At 44.5% G+C, this 20121-nt stretch overlaps 1 protein-coding gene across 5 annotated transcripts in view; it reads left to right on the top strand.

The window, feature by feature from the left end:
• Positions 1 to 20121, top strand: part of LOC146855888 (protein NEDD1-like) — a 544173-nt gene that overhangs the window by 102238 nt on the left and 421814 nt on the right. For all 5 annotated transcript variants that reach the window (XM_085650677.1, XM_085650673.1, XM_085650675.1 and 2 more), the window contains exons 2-3: positions 1193 to 1336; positions 19610 to 19704. In XM_085650677.1, coding sequence (XP_085506803.1) covers positions 1193 to 1336; positions 19610 to 19704 — 239 coding nt within the window. The remainder of the gene's footprint in view (positions 1 to 1192; positions 1337 to 19609; positions 19705 to 20121) is intronic.

Below are 20121 nucleotides of genomic sequence, written 5' to 3'. Positions count from 1 at the left end.
GGCCTGTTGGACAGCTTGTGCTGCTCCAAATCAAGCTCCTTGTAGGGAGTGAAGTCCCAGCGTTGGGTGCTTTGCCCCTGCTTAGCACTGCTGGTGAAAAAGATTGAGGGCATTGCTGTGGTAACGCTCTGAGTGCCTATGACCAGAGATTCTGCAGCACCGAGGAAAGCCCTCGCTGTGCGGCCCTGCCTATTTGCCTTGACAGCAAGGGTCTGTGTGTCAGCTCCACCCGCTCCTGTGGGGAGCTCCGATGCTGCGTGCCAACCTTGATCAGAGTGATGTGAGGCCCCTGCGTCTTTCGAAAGGTCCTGTGATTCCAACCCGTTGACCTCGAGGTCCATGGACCCGTGCAGATTTCTCAACAAGTGCCAGTTGGCATGATCTGTGTTTGTAAACACCCAGTGATCCACTGCCTGGATCAAGAATACTTTAACCTGCATTTGTCCTAGTATTACCATAAAGTAACAACTAGTGAATATGATTTGAGCACTGTAATTCCGTTGTGCATTTAATGTAGTAACTTGAAACATACTCAGCTGATTTTTATGGTTTTGGTCTTGCTTTGTTTAGAATATATTAAGCTAGATTTCTAAACCGGATTGGAATCTCTTTGTGCTGTTTTCATTGGGGTACTGTGTGTGTTGCACAAATACTTTACACATTGCCTCTTTTGACAAGCCCGTCTGCTCTGCGTCAAGCTACCAGAGGATGAGCATAGGTTATCTCAGTTGTGTATCGCGCTTGCCCTGACTACAGTGGTGGGTTCTGCCAGGGTAAGGTATATACCTTAGCAACCAGAAACCCAAATTCTAACAATACGTAAAAAATTGGAAAACATATGGCCAAAACATGAATTTGAAATTTCCAATACAAAGTGAATCATCAATAACTATACTGACTTGATCACTGTAAAATGACATAAATGGTTGTCGAATATCTAAATCTATTTTTGAAGACCGTCATTGGTGACTGTAACTGTAATCTGACCTCTGTGTTGGAATGATTATAATGCTAGTTCACAATTTTTGTGAATTTTAATCCATTTTAAATGGTGGATGAACTGAACCATCCTAATAGATCTGGTAACTTTTCCTAAATAGAGGTCCTTTAATAAACAATCTGATCATTTATTGATATCTGAATAACCATAAGATTTAGACTGTTTTCTAAATATGTATTAATTCTTTACTAGGTCCAGTTATGCAGGATTTTCTCGGATTTGCGACTGCTGGTGAGGATATTAAAATATGGGATTATGCTTCAATGGAGGTGATAGAGCACTTTAATCCTCATATTTCACCTAGTGGAATTGCATCTCTGAGTTGGAGCACTGACAGTATCCTTTACAATTACAATTTCGAAATTGCTAATCACTTGAATGTTTCAGTAATGAAGGTATTCCCAGATTATTCACAGATTATGCTTGTCAAATTATTCCTTTTTTGCCAAATAATTTTGCTGCTTGACAAACGTAACCGGTTTTATTTAATTAGTTGATCATTATTTCTACTGAAGTTACTTCTTTTAGAACTCTAAGTATGAGTAAACCATTTAAATTATTACGTGAGAAAAATTCAGTCAGTTTCATGTGAAAGGTTTTCTTTCTCATTCCTGCCTTCCTTTGAAGATATAAATCGGGTGTATTGTCTATGGAGGACGTTTGCGGGAGTTTAAGAAACGTTATGCATAATTGCATGAAATGCAAAACAGTTTTTTGTGGTATGTTTTAGCTCAAATTGCATCCTTGTTTCTATTTTGAAAGGGAGGATGCATTTCACACCACAAAAAAACCCAAGTGCTGCCAAAAGCAGTCACTCGCAATCTAGTTGTTCGTTTTGTTCCTGTACGCACATGCAAAATATTTGCCACGTACAGCACACAGTTGTGCTATGTGGCCTTTGATTTGGGGAATCTCGTATAACACAACATTGTGTGAGATTACGCAGACGTAATGGAAATTTCCCCTTGGCCAATTTATTGTCTTTTTTAAAATGCTCCAGTGATTCTTAATTGGTCACCTTGGCTTTACACCTAAATATCTAGATCCAATCCTCTTTCAATGGAGCACTCGTCGTACTGTTGTGAATGCTGTTGTGTTTGAATGCTAGGCAATTGGGACGACCATCCCTTCTTAATAGTCTGCTGTCCATCATGCACAGTCTGCAGGGTTACAGTATAGTGGGTTGCCCTTTTAAGTCTACAGGGCAGGGGCGGCTGGTGACATTTGAAAGTGGTGAGGCGTAAAATGATTGTCATACTGCACCGTTGCGAGCGAGCGTAGCGAGCCCGAACCACCATAAGGGGGGGTTCTTTGCGATTCTCTTCCCGTGAAAATTTTGAAAAAAGAGAAGAAAAATGGTGCATTTTCAAGCAAGTATGGGAAAGCAGGAAGGTTAATAAAGCAACTGTGAAAGTGCCTCTGTGAACTGTCACTTTTCTCTTTACCTATCTCTCTCTCAGAATTCACCACCTTCACCTGTAAGTGGCAGCGAGCTGCTCTATCGGCGTCACTCTCTTCCAGTGACACTCTCACTTTCCCATCATCTAAGTATCCCTTCATACCTTATCTCTTTCGCTATCTCAGCATCTCCCCTCCTCTGTCACTGGCTGGGTGCTAGTGACACTGCCCGGTGACTGTCTCTTGCTGCCCCTTCCATTGTCTCGCAACCCCCAATGCTCTCCTCTCCCTATCTTGCTATCGCTTCCTATCTTGTTGCTGTCACATCCATCTTGCTTGCTATCCCTCCCTACATCTCAGTATCCCTTCCTCCCTCGTCTCTTTCTCTGTCTCCGCATCTCCATTCCCCCGTCATAGCAAATGACAAGTAGTTACGACAGAGCACATCTCACACAAGAATCGGATGAACTATCTCTAGACTCTACTATAGCGCCTAATATGTACCGGTGATTGCAGGTGGTGGGCGCTTATCGCTGGCACTCTTTTAAGGTCCGGCGTCCGGTCCGGGAGTATTTCTCATCATCGGCCTTCACCCCCAGAGCAAGAGAGAAAAGTCAGTTAACCGGGTAAAAGAAAGAGAAGTAAACAGTGACATAAGGGAACGAGGGTGCAGAAAGGAACGTGTGAGAGTAACGGAGCTGACCTAATGCCCATTGCTTATATCATTACAAAACAAAAGCAGAATGGTTTCAAAAGACCACGTTTGTGAATACAGAGCCGCAGTATGCATTTTGTCTTCCAATGCACGCACCCAACAAGCAGGTATTTCAGTACCTCAAGGAATAGTGTGCTTTCCCACCCTGGGAAAACATGGTTGTTCAAAGAGCGAGGAGGCGACAAAAGTAGGGCTTCACTGGTATGCGGGTGATGCCCTTTTGTTCTTTAGGGACCCAGAAGCCACTCTGCCCGCCCTGAGAGGATTGTTTGAGGAGTTCTGGAAGGTATCTTGTCTGCCGGTAAATTGGGATGTCATGCTTGTTCATGTTGCGGCCGCACCGTCATTCGATCACCTCCTGTTTTTGAAGGGCTCCCTAGCCTTGTAACCCATTATATTTAAATACCTGGGAGTGCAGATCTACCGTACATACCAGGATTTGAAAGGAGGCAACGTAGATGAAAATGTGACACGCATAAGGGAATCAATGCCTTTTGGAAATTTCCTCCCACTATCTCCTTTGAGCCAGGTGGCTATATTGAAGATGATTGTTCTTCCTAGATTGTTGTATTTCTTTCTGGCCCTCCGCCTTACTCTGCCAAATTCACTCTTCAAGGAACTAAGGTCTGTATTCTCGGAATTGATATGGGGACCCTGACGTAGGCTCACCATAGAAAAGCTATGAACCCCTTAGATATGGACGGCATGGGTGCCCCCAACCCTGATATGTATTATGTTGCAGCTCAACTGGTATGGCTAGCACGATGACTGGCAATCAATTTGGACCCTGTAAGGCAGGATCTGGTAGGCTTGTTAAACAATGGTGACTTGCTGTGAATCCTATACCACAGAACCAAACATCCCATACACCAGGATGTTACAATCAACAAAGGCATGCTGGGACACATACACTAAAAAAGCAGGCTTAGGGATCCCATACTCCCCTAAACTTCCAATCGGGGCGGTGCCAGCCATGGACACAGTGGTAGATCAGCATAACCTACACAACTGGATTCCGGTGGAATCGCTGCTAAGGGAGACCTATACAGTGATGGGCAGCTACTAACTTTTGAGACGCTGATGGCAGATTATGGGATACATAGAGGGCAGTTTCTCTTATATGGTGCACTCAGGTCAGCAATAGCTGATGTGGGCTCGGGAAATGCAGGAGCCGAGCAGAGGCATGGTCCACACTATTAACACACAGGGTGAACAGTACGGCGGTAGCATGTATGCATAGGGCAGTGGCCCTGATGTTCCATACCCCCACAGAGGTACTGAAATCTGAATGGGCATAAGGATGGGTGACACTATCTATACCAAAGAATGGGACACAGTATTAGAGTATACAAATGGAGTGAATAGGATGCCCCATTTTAAGTGTACCTCCACTGCACATACCTGTCTCCAGCCTGATTGACTAAACTTTACCCGGAACTCCTGGCGACTTGCCTCCACTGCCAGGTGGGAGGCAGACTGTTTCCACATGGCAGGGACTGCCCTCACATACTAACTTACTGGAAGACCCAGACTGCTCGCTTAACGGACTTTACAGGCAGACCATTTCCCACAACATTGGTAGGGTGCCTATTGGGTAGATTTCCAAGACCCAAACTAGCCAAACAGACATCTCTATCGCTCAACCTTGCCCTACTACTAGGTAAACATAATATAGTGGCGAGCTGGAAGTCCACTGTGGCCCCACAAGTTGCAAAATGGCTTCTGGAGTTGATAAAAAGTTGTACAGCAGAGATTAATGTCATGACACATAGTTACCATCAGTTAGATAATGGTACACCAACTACAGAATGTGACACGCTCCTGCTGGCTGTACAAGCCAAGTCGGATGACAGTCCACCATAAACTACACGCTGAGAGACACTATAGACTAATATATATATATATATATATATTTGTAGATGTATATATGTATGTATATGTATATATGTGTATTTATACATGTATATATGTATATATATATATATATATATATATATATATCTATTCACTGACAAAAACCTGGGTTTCAGGCCTGATATAGTTAGGAATTAGCATTTAAAAAACTTCAGAAATTCACTGAAAAAACAATAGGTTTTAGGGGTGTTCTAGTTAGCTGGACATTTCACTCGAACAAAACCATTGATATAGTTAGCTGTACTAACTACATCTCGCGCGCCCGCAATCCACTGCTGATGATGTCACATATTACATCATTCATGACATGGTCAGTGACATCACTGATGACATCTCAAATGACATCACTGATGACATTATCCAGTGAATGTGGTTTGGTTCGTTATTTAAATATGCATGATATATATATAGCAATTTGCATTGAAGAATGGGTGGATATATAAATATCTGGATGAAGGATTTAGTAGCAGTGTGATTGACTGTTTACTTGACTAATTTATAGTGTCTCACTAAATATATTGGATAGTGACAAAACTGTGTGAATATCTGTATCACTTTGTCAGTTGTTGTGTAAACTGCTGCACCAGTTGGTTACTAGCTACGTGAAAGTCTATATTATTTATTTATTAGTTAACTGAGTATTTGTATGGAAGAGTGAATGTGTGTGTGGTTCGGTGGGTGGTGTGTGACTACCCAAAGATGTGTGAATAGTTGATTCAGTAGGTATCTGAAGTTAAAACTACATGTTATAACAGTTGTTTGGGTGAGTGAATATCTTTATGGTTGTGGCGATGAGCCAATATATGTCTCAATGGTACATGTCCAACAAACTAGAAAAATAAAAGCCAGTGTATGTGTCAGTTGTTGTATATAAATAAGTATACATAAGACTCAGTGATTGTATGAGTGACTGTATTGATAGCTGTATAGTTGTAATAGTGTTTTTATAACACACTAAGTATGAGTTATTATCTATATGAATAGATGAAGTGGTATTTTTATAAGTGTATAGCTAAGTAAAAGTAAGTATGATCCATTGTTTGCATAAGTGAGTAGGATGACTTCATAAGTGATTAGGATGTGTGCTGGTGTGTAATGTCGATATAGGTGTATAAGTATATTTGATAGTGTTCTATTGATCATTGACAGCATGTATGAGTGAATCTATAGGTAAGTGATTAGATGTGTGCATAGATCTAGGAATCACTGAGTGGGTGTTTAGAAACTTGTATTGGTGTGTCAATGGTTTTAAATCTGGCACTCTCTATTTTACAGTGAGTGATGAAAGGTTATACTAGTGTATGATGAGGTGTATCTGATTGTCACGTGGATGATGTCATCAGTGATGTCATCAGTGATGTCATTTGAGATGTCATCAGTGATGTCACTGAACATGTCATGAATGATGTAATATGTGACATCATCAGCAGTGGATTGCGGGCGCGCGAGATGTAGTTAGTACAACTAACTATATCGGAGGAATTTCAATGGTTTTGTTCGAGTGAAATGTCCAGCTAACTAGAACACCCCTAAAACCTATTGTTTTTTCAGTGAATTTCAAAGGTTTTTTAAATGCTAATTCCTAACTATACCAGGCCTGAAACCTATGTTTTTTTCAGTGAATTTCAAAGGTTTTGTAAATGACAATTTTTAATGTATTAATTGTTATACTGAATTTTTTTTTATACTGATTTACTACATTGTTTAAACTGTTTATTTTTAGATATTTTATTTTTTTATTTACATTATACATTACAATACAAAATATACTTTCTCAGAATGAATTACTTTAGTTTAAATACTTTGCAAATAGGCATTAGACTTTTAAGTACAGTAGTTACAGTTGTTGCAATGGGCAACACAATTTCAAACACAAAGCAACATTGAGCTAATGTGAATTTCTAGTCAAATGCAATTAGTTACTTTATGGATTACTTTTCTAACCACAGGACTGGAAGATAGATTCAGTCCTTGGACATCTCCTGTAAACAGTTGAGTAAAAGCGTTTTGGTTACAGCAGTGATTTTTAAGGATTATTATTGTATTTTAAAAGTTGACACTTAGAACATTTTTCACATAGAATCACCAATGTTATGCTATGGCAGAAAATTCACTTAGCAGGTAAGTAGTGTTATCGTTACTTTTTCTTACTCAGTGGTGGATCCTGGATCCAGCACAGGTGAATCTCCTGTAAACAGTTGAAAGAATGCATTTAAGTCATACAGACGATTTTTCAGGAATATTTTTAGTTTGTGAAAATAGACACTTAGAAACTTTTCTACTTAAAAGCACACAATGGATTCCTATGGAAGGAAATACAAGTTACTGGTAAGTACACTTAAAATAATCTTTCAGGGTCACTGCTGGTATAAAAGATGCAGCCCTGGGTTCCCTCCTGATAACAGGTGAGTAATTCGTAATTCGGCTGATTTTAGAGGAATATTTGTACGTTTCAAAAATGGACACTTTGAAACTTTTCTGCTGAAAATCACATAATGGATTCATATGGAAGGAAATACAAGTTACTGGTAAGTACGGTTAGAATTACTTTTCAGGGTCAGTGCTGCTCTAAAAGATGCAGCCCTGGGTTCTCTCCTGATAACAGGTGAGTAAATCGGAATTCGTAGTTCGGCTGATTTTAGAGGAATATTTATACAATGGTAAAGAAAGGGGGCGGGGCCTGAGGTGACCTGTGCAAAAACGCCCTGTGGTGCGTTTTAAGTTGGGGAATTAATTCCTCTTCAATCCTGTGGTCTCCTGGGGGCCAACTAGCCCACCAGGTACCTCCAGTATGCATCAGGGAGCTGCGTTGCAGAGCCGTGTTCAGAGGCCACGCCCCTTTTTACAACACTCTGCAACGCAGCTCCGTGGCGCTTCCTGGAGGTACCTGGTTGGATAGTTGGCCCCTAGGGGACCTCTGGATTGAAGAGGAATTAATTCCCCAACTTAACCCTTTCGTTGCCAGGCCTTTTCCCCCTCCTGTGCCAAGCCTTTTTTTGGCTATTTGGGGTAGTGGGCGCTTAGGCCCCTGTAACTTTTTGACCACAATAGGTATCCACGCCAAATTTGCGTCCTTTTCTTCCAACATCATGGGGATTCTAAAGGTACTCAGGGTTTGTGGATTCCCCTGGAGGGGTCACAGAAATGAGCCAAAATACAGTAAAATTTTGTTTTTTTTCGGAAAAATTGGAAAAACGGGCTGCAAATGAAACCATCTGGGTTTTTCCCTGCAAATGGTATCAAAAAAGGGTTTATGGGGTTGAAATCACCATTTTCCCAGCTTTTCGAGGATACCAGACTTTTGTCAGAAACCCAACATTTTTTACACAGTTTTGGCATTTTTCTGGGACATAGCCTATTTTTGCTATTTTTTGTGCTTTTGACCTCCTTCCAGTTAATGGCAGAAATGGGTACAAAAGCAATAATGGATCCTGGAAAGCTATACATTTTCGAGAAGAAGACACAATTCTGAATTCAGCAAGGGGTCTTTTGTGTAGATCCATCAAGGTTTTTTTATAGAAACAAACCGTTAAATTTAGGATAAATTGAAAATTAGTTGAAAAAAACAGCCTTTTGTGTCAACGTTTTCACCTGTAACTTCTTCTAATTATGACAGCTCTTTGAAAGCAATATACCGTTGCATCCGCTGGACATTGCTGGTTGTGGGGATATATAGGACTTGTAGGTTCACCAAGAACCCGACGAGCCCAGAGCCAAAAACTGAGCAGCAACTTGCAATGGTTTTTTATTATGTACCGGGTATATAGTAATTATTCTGTAAAAATGTGTACATGGAAAAATCGTTATGAAAGACACCTATGTATTTCTGAAATGGGAACAAAATATAGAGTTTAGAAACAGTAGATATTTGCACATTTCTGAAATTGGGAATACTCATACTAGCATGAGAATTATCAGTCATTTTTTAGAATGACTTATTTTTTACACAATGCCTTTCGTTTGGAAGGCAGAAATGCATCGAAAGTCAATAGATAATAACAGTTCCTTTACAAATCTGAATTACCCTAAGTCTCCCGATAAAAATGGTACCTCACTTGTGTGTGTAGGCATAGTGCCCGCGACAGGAAACGGCACAAAACGCAACGTGGTCACAACTCAATATCGCAGTGAAAATTTACCCTTTTTTGGCAAAGTGCCTAGCTCTAGTGTTTGAACCCTAGCTCTGCGGGCACCTTGGGAAACCTAGCAAACCTATACATTTTTGAAAACTAGACACCCAGGGGAATCCAGGATGGGGTGACTTGACTGCTTCCCACCAGGGTCTGTTACCCAGAAACCCTTGCAAACCTAAAAAATTGTCAAAAAAACCACATTTTCCCCACATTTCTGTTGTGGAAAGTTCCGGAATCTGCGTGGATCCACAAATTTCCACCCACCTCGCGTTCCCCAAAGTCTTCCGAGAAAAACGGTACCTCACTTGTGTGGGTCGTCCTAGTGCCCGCGACAGGAAACGGCACAAAACGCAACGTGGTCACATCTCAATTTCGCAGTGAAAAATGACCCTTTTTTAGGCAAAATGACTAGCTGTAGTTTTTGATCCCTAGCTCTGCGGGCACCTTGGGAAACCTAGCAAACCTATATATTTTTGAAAAGTAGACACCCAGGGGAATCCAGGATGGGGTGACTTGACTGCCTCCCACCAGGGTCTGTTACCCAGAATCCCTTGCAAACCTAAAAAATTATCCAAAATACCACATTTTCCCCACATTTCTGTGGTGGAAAGTTCCGGAATCTGCGTGGATCCACAAATTTCCACCCACCCCGCGTTCCCCAAAGTCTTACGAGAAAAACGGTACCTCACTTGTGTGGGTCGGCCTAGTGCCCGCGACAGGAAATGGCGCAAAACGCAACGTGGTCACATCTCAATTTCGCAGTGAAAAATGACCCTTTTTTGGCAAAATGACTAGCTGTAGTTTTTGATCCCTAGCTCTGCGGGCACCTTGGGAAACCTAGCAAACCTATACATTTTTGAAAAGTAGACACCCAGGGGAATCCAGGATGGGGTGACTTGACTGCCTCCCACCAGGGTCTGTTACCCAGAATCCCTTGCAAACCTAAAAAATTGTCCAAAAAAACACATTTTCCCCACATTTCTGTAGTGGAAAGTTCTGGAATCTGCGTGGATCCACAAATTTCCACCCACCCCGCGTTCCCCAAAGTCTTGCGAGAAAAACGGTACCTCACTTGTGTGGGTTGGCCTAGTACCCGCGACAGGAAACGGCGCAAAACGTAGTGAGGTAACATCAAAATTGCCTATCTCAAATGCCACAACTTTCCCACACACAAATGTGTGAAAAAAGTGATTTTTTCAGCTAAAATTGAGGTTTGCAGGGGATTCTGGGTAAGGAAACTTTGGGGGATCCACGCAAGCCATACCTCCCTGGAAGCCCCCGGGTGTCTAGTTTTCAGAAATGTATGGGTTTGGTAGGTTTCCCTAGATGGCCGCCGAGCACCGGGCCAAAAACCCAGGTGACCCCCCTTGTAAAACCAGGTGGTTTTGAGATAGGCAATTTTGATGTCACCTCACTACGTTTTGGGCCCTTGCCTTTCGCGGGTACTTGGGCCTCCCACACAAGTGAGGCACCATTTTTACCGGGAGACCCAGGGGAACGCTGGGAGGTGGGAAATTTGAGTGAGCCCGGTGATGCCACAACTTTCCCACACAAAAATGTGTGAAAAAAGTGATTTTTTTTCAGCTAAAATTGAGGTTTGCAGGGGATTCTGGGTAAGGAAACGTTGGGGGATCCACGCAAGCCATACCTCCCTGGAAGCCCCCGGGTGTCTAGTTTTCAGAAATGTATGGGTTTGGTAGGTTTCCCTAGATGGCCGCCGAGCACCGGGCCAAAAACACAGGTGACCCCCCTTGCAAAGCCAGGTGGTTTTGAGATGGGCAATTTTGGTGTCGCATCACTACGTTTTGGGCCCTTGCCTGTCGCGGGTACTTGGGCCTCCCACACAAGTGAGGCACCATTTTTACTGGTAGACCCAGGGGAACACTGGGAGGTGGGAAATTTGAGATGGACTTCAGTATGGATTGTGGTGGACAGGCCTTCAAGGTTAACCCACAATTGACACCACTAGGGTACACCTGCTTGTGCTAAGACATCAAGCCTTCTAAGGTCTAGTGGGGCCTTCTACGGTCTAGCATGGGAATGTGCTCCTTCAGTACAGTGGTGTGGTGGACTGGTCATGAATGCGGAACCCGGTTCCCCAGTTCCAAATTCCACAGCTCTGGCCATAGTGCCACATCTCCACTGAACACCATACTTGCCCACTGAAACTCGCACTGCCTTCAGCTGTAACCTAATTGTGCCCGCTATAAACACTTGGATGTGGCTCAATTCAAATTATGCACTTGATAAGAGTAATATGCTGCCTAAAAAAAAAAAAAAAAAAAGCAACCACTCATAGGGAATGCAAAGCATGTGAAATGTAAGCAGAAACAACATGGTTACCTAAACGATCTCTCACTAACTATTCAGAAATCAGCGAGTGGTTTCACCTGAAAAGTTATGGACATGACTAGAGGGCCCTGAAGGGAACCGTTTCACTGTCCATTGCTTACACCCTTACAAAACGTAAGCAGTATGGTATAAAAAGACCACATCCATAAACACAGAGCCATGGTACACATTGTGTTTTCCAATCCACCCATCAACCAGGTATTGCAGTACCTCCAGGAATGGTACACTCTCCCAACCTGGAAACAACAATGCTCTTCAAAGAAAGACGAGAAAATGAAAGTAGCACTTCACTGGCAAACTCTGTAAAGTGATGCTGGTGTATTTGGATGTAAAAAAAAACAATCTGGACACTTAGCAACCCCTCTGTCTTGCTATTATTCTCATATAAGAAATTCTATTTCTCTACATGCTGCTGCACTTTGGATTTGAAAAAAAGAAGGGCATTTCTCTGCATTTGTGGATCGATTTCACAGGGAAGCAACTAGCAAGACGAGCGTTTTTTCAAATTTGAACCCATTTCGCAGGGAAGCAACAACAGGCACACACGAACGAAGCCGAGCCTCTGGCATGCCTGGGCCTTCCATAGTGCCCCCACCCTAACCCAAACCCACCGATGCAAAAATCATGCTGCTGCACTTTGGATTTGAAAAATTACAAAGAAGGGCATTTCTCTGCATTTTTGGATACATTTCGCAGGGAAGCAACTAGAAAGACAAGCGTTTTTCAAATTTGGATCCATTTCACAGGGTAACAACAACAGGCACACAGGAACGAAGCCGAGCCTCGTGGCATGCCTGGGCATACAAAAGTGCCCCCACCCTAACCCAAACCCACCGATGCAAAAATCATGCTGCTGCACTTTGGATTTGAAAAATTACAAAGAAGGGCATTTCTCGGCATCTTTGGATCCATTTCACAGGGAAGCAACTAGAAAGACGAGCGTTTTTCAAATTTGAATCCATTTCGCAGGGAAGCAACAACAGGCACACACGAACGAAGCCGAGCCTCTGGCATGCCTGGGCCTTCCATAGTGCCCCCACCCTAACCCAAACCCACCGATGCAAAAATCCCCCCTCCCCAGCCCCAAAACTCACCTTTACTCTCCGTGGCGCAGGAAGCAAATAGCTTCCTGCGCCACGGAGAGCAAATGGGAAACCTCCAATGACATCAGCGCGGCTCGCGCGCTGACGTCATAGATGACGCGGGGGGAGGCAGGGGAAGGTCTTCCCCTGCCTTCCCAGTAAAAAAAAAAAAAAAGATCGACCACTCACGGGGGGAGCGCCAGCGCTGCCCCCGTGGGTGGGTGTCATGACGAGATGGTCTCGTCATGGGCACAGCGCGACTGTGCTCCATGACGAGACCATCTCGTCATGGGCACAGAAGGGGTTAAAACGCGCCACAGGGCGTGTTTGCACACATCACCTCAGGCCCCGCCCCCTACCTTCACCACTGTGCAAACGCGCCCTGTGGCGTGTTTTTTAAGTTGGGGGATTAAGTCCCATTAAATCCTAAAGGTCCCCAGCTGGCCAACTTGCCCACCAGGTACCTCCAGTATGCGCCAGGGAGCTGCGTTGTAGAGAGGTGTTCAGAGGCCACGCCCCTCTTTACAACACTCTGCAACGCAGCTCCGTGGCACTTTCTGGAGGTACCTGGTGGGCTAGTTGGCCCCCAGGGGACCTCTCGATTTAAGAGGAATGAATTCCCCAACTTAAAACGCGGCACAGGGCGTGTTTGCACACATCACCTCAGGCCCCACCCCCTACCTTCACCACTGTGCAAATGCGCCCCGTGGTGCGTTTTAAGTTGGGGGATTAAGTCCCCTTGAATCCTGAGGTTCCCTAGCGGCCAACTAGGCCACCAGGTACCTCCAGTAAGCGCCACAGAGCTGCGTTGCTGAGAGGTGTAAAAAGGGGTGTGGCCTCATTACACCATTCTGCAACGCAGCCCCCTGGCGCATACTGGAGGTTCCTGGTGGGCTAGTTGGCCCCCAGGGACCCCCAGTATTCAAGGGGAATTTGTTCCCCCTCTGCAAACGCGCCCCCCTGGCGCGTTTGCAGAGTGGTGTAAGGAGGGGGCGTGGCCTCCGACACAATCCCGGTCTATTCTTTTTTTTTTAGAAGGGGGGCTGTGTAGCCCCCCCTTCTTTTTCCATTTTTTTGGCCCTGGGGACCCCATCCCCCAGGGCCTGCCCCCAATTTTTGATTATAAAAAAAAATAAAATCGGGAAGGGGGTTGCGTGGCCCCCCTCCCGAGGTCATAATTTGCCCCGGGAACCCCACCCCCCAGGGCATGGCCCTTTTAAAAAAAAATAAAAAATTATGGAGGGGGGGGCTGCGTAGCCCCCCTCCTCTGGCCACTTTAAGGCCCTGGGGACCCCATCCCCCGGGTCCGGCCATTGTTTATTTATTTATTTTTTTAATTGGGGAGCGGGACCCCATCCCCCCGGGGCCTGGCCTCTGTTGGGGGCCGTGGGGGGGTCCCCAATCCCCCCACGGTCCCAGCCGGCTCCCCGCGTCCTGAGGCAGCCGGCATTGCTTTTCCACATGGGGAGCAGCTAACATGCGCTCCCCATGTGGAAAAGCAATCCGCTTTGCTTCATTGAAGCGAGAGCAGGTTTCCCTGCTCTCGCTTCAATGAAGCAAAGCAGTTTGCAATGACAGGGTGGGAGCCGCGAGGCTCCAGCCCTGTCATTGCAAACTACAGTGTCCCTGGGGTGGGCACCCCAGGACACTGCAGGAGCCGGCCCTGGGGGGTGGTGGTCCCCAGGGCCTATTCAAGGCTCCAGGAGGGCGGCCGCGTGCCCCCCCCTCCCACATGGACAAGTTGCCCCGGGGGGTGGTGGTCCCCGGGGCTGGGGGGGCCTGAGAGCCCCCATCCCAAATAATTTTAAGCCCCGGGGGGTGGCGGTCCCCGGGGCTGGGAGGGCTGCGAGCCCCCTGACCCATTTTCTATAAGCCCCGGGGGGTGGTGGTCCCCGGGGCTGCGGGGGGGCCGTGAGCCCCCCCGCATATAGTACCTCTGAGCCCCGGGGGGTGGCGGTCCCCGGGGCAGTGTGGGTGGGATTGGGACCCCCCACACTTTTTTTTATTACTGCCCCCGGGATTTGGCCCCCCCGGGGGACAATTATCAAAGAAGCGTGGGAGCTTCTTTTTTTTTTCGCCTGAAATTCGCGCTGGGTATGCGAATCTCGCCGATTTTCTTTCTTTATTTTTTTTAAGTACTTTTTTTGGCCCTGGGGGTCCTTGTGGGACCCCCTGAGCAGGCCTAGGGGGTCAGGGTGTTTCTACCCTGCCCCCTTGTTGCATTTTTCGCGTTTGTTTTATAGGTTTCTTGTGCCTGCCTCGGTTCTACCGAGGCACAAGATGGCTGCCAACACTTCCTGATCTGGAGTGTTGACCGCCAATTAGAATACAGCTCGTGCACGGCAGGCTGCGCTCTGGGTGCGGGGAGGGTGCGCGGATCCTCTGAGGCCATAGATATATCTATCTCTTTAACTCCTGAACTACTGAACGGATTTACACCATTTAAGCAAAAGGCACGAGTCTGAACTGAGGACTACCTCTTTGCCAAATTTGGTGTAATTCCGTTCAGCAGTTCAGGCTGTAGCTGCGTCAACAGGTCCTATGGGAAAATGCATGGGGAAAACGTGTTTTGGTACCCCCCTTTTTTCTCGGCCCCCGCTTGACGTATCACCGTGAAATTTTCAGGAGAGGAGCGGACCGGAGCTGGCCAAAAGTTTGGAAAATTTCGCGAAGATTCGTCAATCGGCGCCAACGTTATTCCAAATAGAATGTTGCGGATTTCCTATGGAAAATAGGTCCTAACTATATCTACCTACTGGCGATATATATATCCAAAACCAGATGGCAGTACGCCTGTAGGTATATACAGAATATCACTGGATGCCATGATGAGGGGTGAACCTATGTTTATCAAGGAATGCTAGACCCCCCTCTAGTCTCAGAAGGAGAGGGTGGTATTTCATGTGGGGATGCCTGGTGGATGCGGAGTGCCTTGTACACTTAAAAGTGGTAACCTGTCAGTAATCGGAGGGGTAATTGTAATCGTGAGGGTCTGGAGGCTTTGTGTCTGAGGTTACTGGGGTGACTCATTATAGCACTTAAATTGCATAAGTAGGAGTTCGCTACCTTTGTTTTGTTGTGTCATGATCTGATTGCGCAATATGTCTGTATGGTTGACGATTGGTATTTATACAATGTTGCATATTGTTTTCAATGCAAAATGTAATAAAGACGTATGTTAAAAAAAGACTACAGGGTGATGCACCACGTATACTTATGTTGGCTCCCCTTGCGGACTGCTAGCCTCTGCTGGATCAGGGGGTACACTCAGTATCCCCCAACTATAATGTAGGGTTGTTGTTACCCCTCATATAAAGCTTTCAGGCGACTGATGTTCCAAGATGTTTTGGTTTGCAGGGATGCAGCCCTTTTAAATGGTAGCGGTATTTACTGACCCTTTCGTAAATTTCAATAGTCTATCTTAACTGGTATCCTTCTATTGGACATGAGTGATTGCTGTGTGACTGAATTATTACACATGGTGTGCATGGGGACTGCATGCCTGGGGACAACTTGCATGTCACGCTGCACCAGTTCCAAAGGTCATTTTGACATCCCTGCACTCTGATCTCGTAGCTGTTTCAGCTCTGTTGATGAATATCTGTTCACATACTTACTTGAATTAGGAGCAAATTAATTAAAAAGAAAAAGCAAAGTCTATGGATCACAGAGTTGGGGGATAGAAGCCCCCCCCTCACCCGCTGAGGATAAAATGCTGATGTGCATACGTTCATCAACACATTTATAGGTTTTTATACACAGTGTTCCAATGGAGATCAAGTGGTTGTAACTGAAACAAAGATGGTACTGTTGGTGTGAAAGAATCCAGCACATTCGATCTTCAAGATGATACCAAAACCTAAACTTCTCGGCACTCAGCCAGCTACGCGAGAATCCTCGCTTACTATTGCCCAGTATGAAAGTGAGGCTTTAAAAGTCAGAAGCGGCAAAGCTTGGTGCCACGGTTAACAGTAGCAATTAGTGCTAAAGCAGATCAGAAAAACTCTCGCTATGCCTTCCCTTGGCACAGTCTTTTGTGCGACACTTAGGTTAAAATAATCTCCACACGTCTGCTTATTTCATGGGACACTTCATCATAAAGATCTTGGAAACACCCATACTCAGAAGTTTAATGAGCACCATCATTGCCTTCAGGTGATGTGAGAGGGAAGGAGCTAGAAGAGGCTTTATTTTGGCCTGGTGATGAATGGAGCATTTACGGACTTTCATTAGGATGTAAGCAGTAAAAGTACATCAAAGATAGCTAGTAATATTTTGCTAATTGTCATCCCAAAACTCCAAATGTATCTTATAACCAGGGCCAAATACTCTACCCATCAAGATTAAATCCATCACAAGTTTTCTGCAGTTCCTCAACACTATTACGGATGGGAATGATCTGATCATGTATGACCATTGAAAGATCTGGTGTAGGTGAGCAGCATTCTGATCCTACAAGGCACGAACTCCACATTTAGTCGCCAAGACAAAATCTAGTGGAGTTCTGTTTTCTAAGAGAATTGTTTTCTGGGCTTCTAAGTGATCAGGTATTCACCTTAACGACTTTGGCCATAGCCTGGACTTCATAAATGGTTAGTCCTGTCGTATACATAGAGAATATGATTGAAGAAACCAAAAGTGTTACGTACTGTCTTTCAATAGGGGATCTGGATAGGAGTATGATGTAATCAGTCCTTAGGCGGTGATATATAGGCTCACTTACCACAGACTTTGGGAGCAGGTTTTGTTCTGGAGCCCCAGTGGTATTAAAGGACTCCTGAAGGAAATTCCAAACGATGCTCATCCAGTTGAGAATCATCCTTTGCTTCAAGAAAAATACTACAGTCACTGTAGCCCACATAAAGACTACCATTTCGAAATTAACAAACTTGCATGTAGGCTATATCAGCAAGGTAAATAGTGAGGGTCCTAATGTCTGATCTGGGCGGTGCCAATATTTGACTATTATGGTATGGGAATAGTAGCCTTTTCAAACAGTTTAGGGAATTGCCCTTGCGGGTGCCGTTTAATGCACAACCCTTCTTGGTTCTAGGGAATGGGGACCGTTGGCAATCCCCCTTGAGCCTCTGTAGGCAACCGGGTGCAAATCCCAACAAGAGGAAATCTTAAGGTTCCGTCGGTTTTGCTCTGAAAGATTCAAGAAGGTGTTCTCACTGAATGAAGAAATAGGATTCTGGGGGTAGGCCATAGGCAAGGTGCATCTGCAACCCAGCCCTTCTAAATAGAACCACACCGTGCATCAGATGGTAAGGCTCATAGCAAAAAAGACCTACTAGACTCACTGAGGTGCCAAGTAGCTGGGAGGCTTCTAACTACCTCGGCTGGAGTTGGTGTTGGCGGCAAGGCGAGGCTGCATTCCCATGTGGGCAAGATTGAGTAGGGTTGGCAAGGAGAATTTCTTCTCAGGTTGGTGAGAAGTCCACATTCGTACCTGGAGAAGGATGCAAAGGGGAACTTGGTTCACAGATGCAGAGGCGAAAGCGAGGTTTGACTATGCAGCCATGTGTGGTTGCTTGCAAGGACCCTGGCTGGACTTTCATGGACTTGGAGGCAGCTTCAGTTGCGTGGTGCCAATCGTGACAAGTCTCTGTTGGACAAACAGGTAATGCAGCTCTGACCCACGAATGGAAACTGTTGAAACAGAAAATACGATTCTTGCAGTCTTGAAGAACTAGACCATTTAGGTCAAGTTAGACTTGAGACACCGGAGGGTGTGAAAGAAATATCATGGTCCGCCCCATAACGATTTCATATAGACTTGTTTCCTGGGTTAGGGTTTCAGAACATGTTTTTGCTAGTTTAGTCTTTTAACTGTACCATGAAGAACAAACTTTCCCTGAGGGTCAAAGGTGATATTCAGAATGAAAGCATTACATAGCTCCTGAACTACAGAGAAAATAAATCTGAGCGCCTGTCACTGGATAGACGAAGAGGGAACCCAAACCCCGCCATAAAATCTCTGATGGTCTGTTTGCCACTGTAGTATCATCTGCACAGGACACGGAGACGCATTAATCCAGCTTGAAAGCATACTGACTATTACTTCAACATAAGAAAATTAACAGCATTTATGCAATTGGATAACATCCATCTTTTAGTGACTGAAGTGGGTGGGCAGCACGGGTGATTTGTATCCCTTTTCAAATGTTATGTGCTTGGCTGGTTTCACAGGAATAGCAATACTGTTGGGCAACAGAAGGGAAAAATGGAGCAAACATGGAAGTACTTGCAGCACGTATTATGGTATATCTGCTGATCTGCATGATACCATTGTACCATCAGGCGAGATTGGGAAAGAGAAATAGCCTCCGGTGCAGAAACCCACAATTCAGACAAATGTGTTTGCGTTGGTTTGTGAGTTTCGGTACTTTGAGAAATATGCAGTCTTACACCAGAATTTGGGTACAAAGCAGCTTTTTTTAGCAGTATGAATAGCTAAAGCATTAACCCTAGACACTTCATCTTGGGAAGTGCTTCATTGGTAACAGGTAAACATTTTATTTCTTTACAAACTAATTGCAAGACGCACAGCTGTGTGCCACGAGAGCAGACCAGTGAATGACATGTATTAACGTGTCACCGATGGAGGCATAATAGCCCAATCTGACTGAATTATTCATATCAGCAGGAGATATGAGGATATAATGCAATTGAAGGACCGGGGTCGCAACGGGTGAAATTAAGAAACTGAATACCACTTCTGACCAATGCACAATTCTACTTGCCCTGATGAAGTTCACGTGCAGTGAACAAAATGCTTTGGCTGTCTTTTGCTATCACCGATGGAAAATAAAGACTTTTTGGGTTTTATACAATTTAGAGCTGAACTTGCATATGACTGGAATTTAACTTTGCTGTGCACCACAAGCTGTGTACACCATCAATGGGTCAAACCAAGCACTATAAAAAAATGATGGTACAAATGTTACTATTTCAATTACTGTCATGGTCTATGGAAAATGTCATGCGTTGTCTTCCATAACTTGCAATCCAGATGACTTTCTGGCCAGTGCGGCTTGCAGTGGTGATAAAATAGTAATTTCAGCCTGGCAGTCCAGTGCTGTTCCCCTTTTTGATTTTGCGGAAGGGGTAAGTATAAATGTTTTTTTCCTGGGGGGGGGGGGGGGGGGGGGGGGGTTGATAGATGAATATATTACAAGTGCGAGTGCTTTCGTAGGGGAAACTGTAACGTTATAAAAACTCCTAATTTAAAAGGACAAATGAAATATTTGACATATTTTAGAGAAAATGCATCATGATGACAGTCTTTGCAGGTCTACGCCATTACCAACATTGTGTAATTAGTAAACAAAAGATTAAAAAAATCTCTGCGTTTCATATTTCATTCTTTAATTGACAATCTTGCTGTGAAAGGTAAATAAAACCATAACATTCTACTCAAGTTATACTGTTAGCTCTTGTTTCTGGTAGTAGCTTCAGAAATAACCCATAACCTGCGTGTATTATTTAATCAGAATTCTATATGTATGAAAGCTGACAATCGGA

The sequence above is a fragment of the Triturus cristatus genome, chromosome 4_1 (assembly GCF_964204655.1).
Source record: "Triturus cristatus chromosome 4_1, aTriCri1.1, whole genome shotgun sequence".
Lineage (NCBI taxonomy): Eukaryota > Metazoa > Chordata > Amphibia > Caudata > Salamandridae > Triturus > Triturus cristatus.
This window is presented reverse-complemented; position numbering and strand designations above follow the sequence as displayed.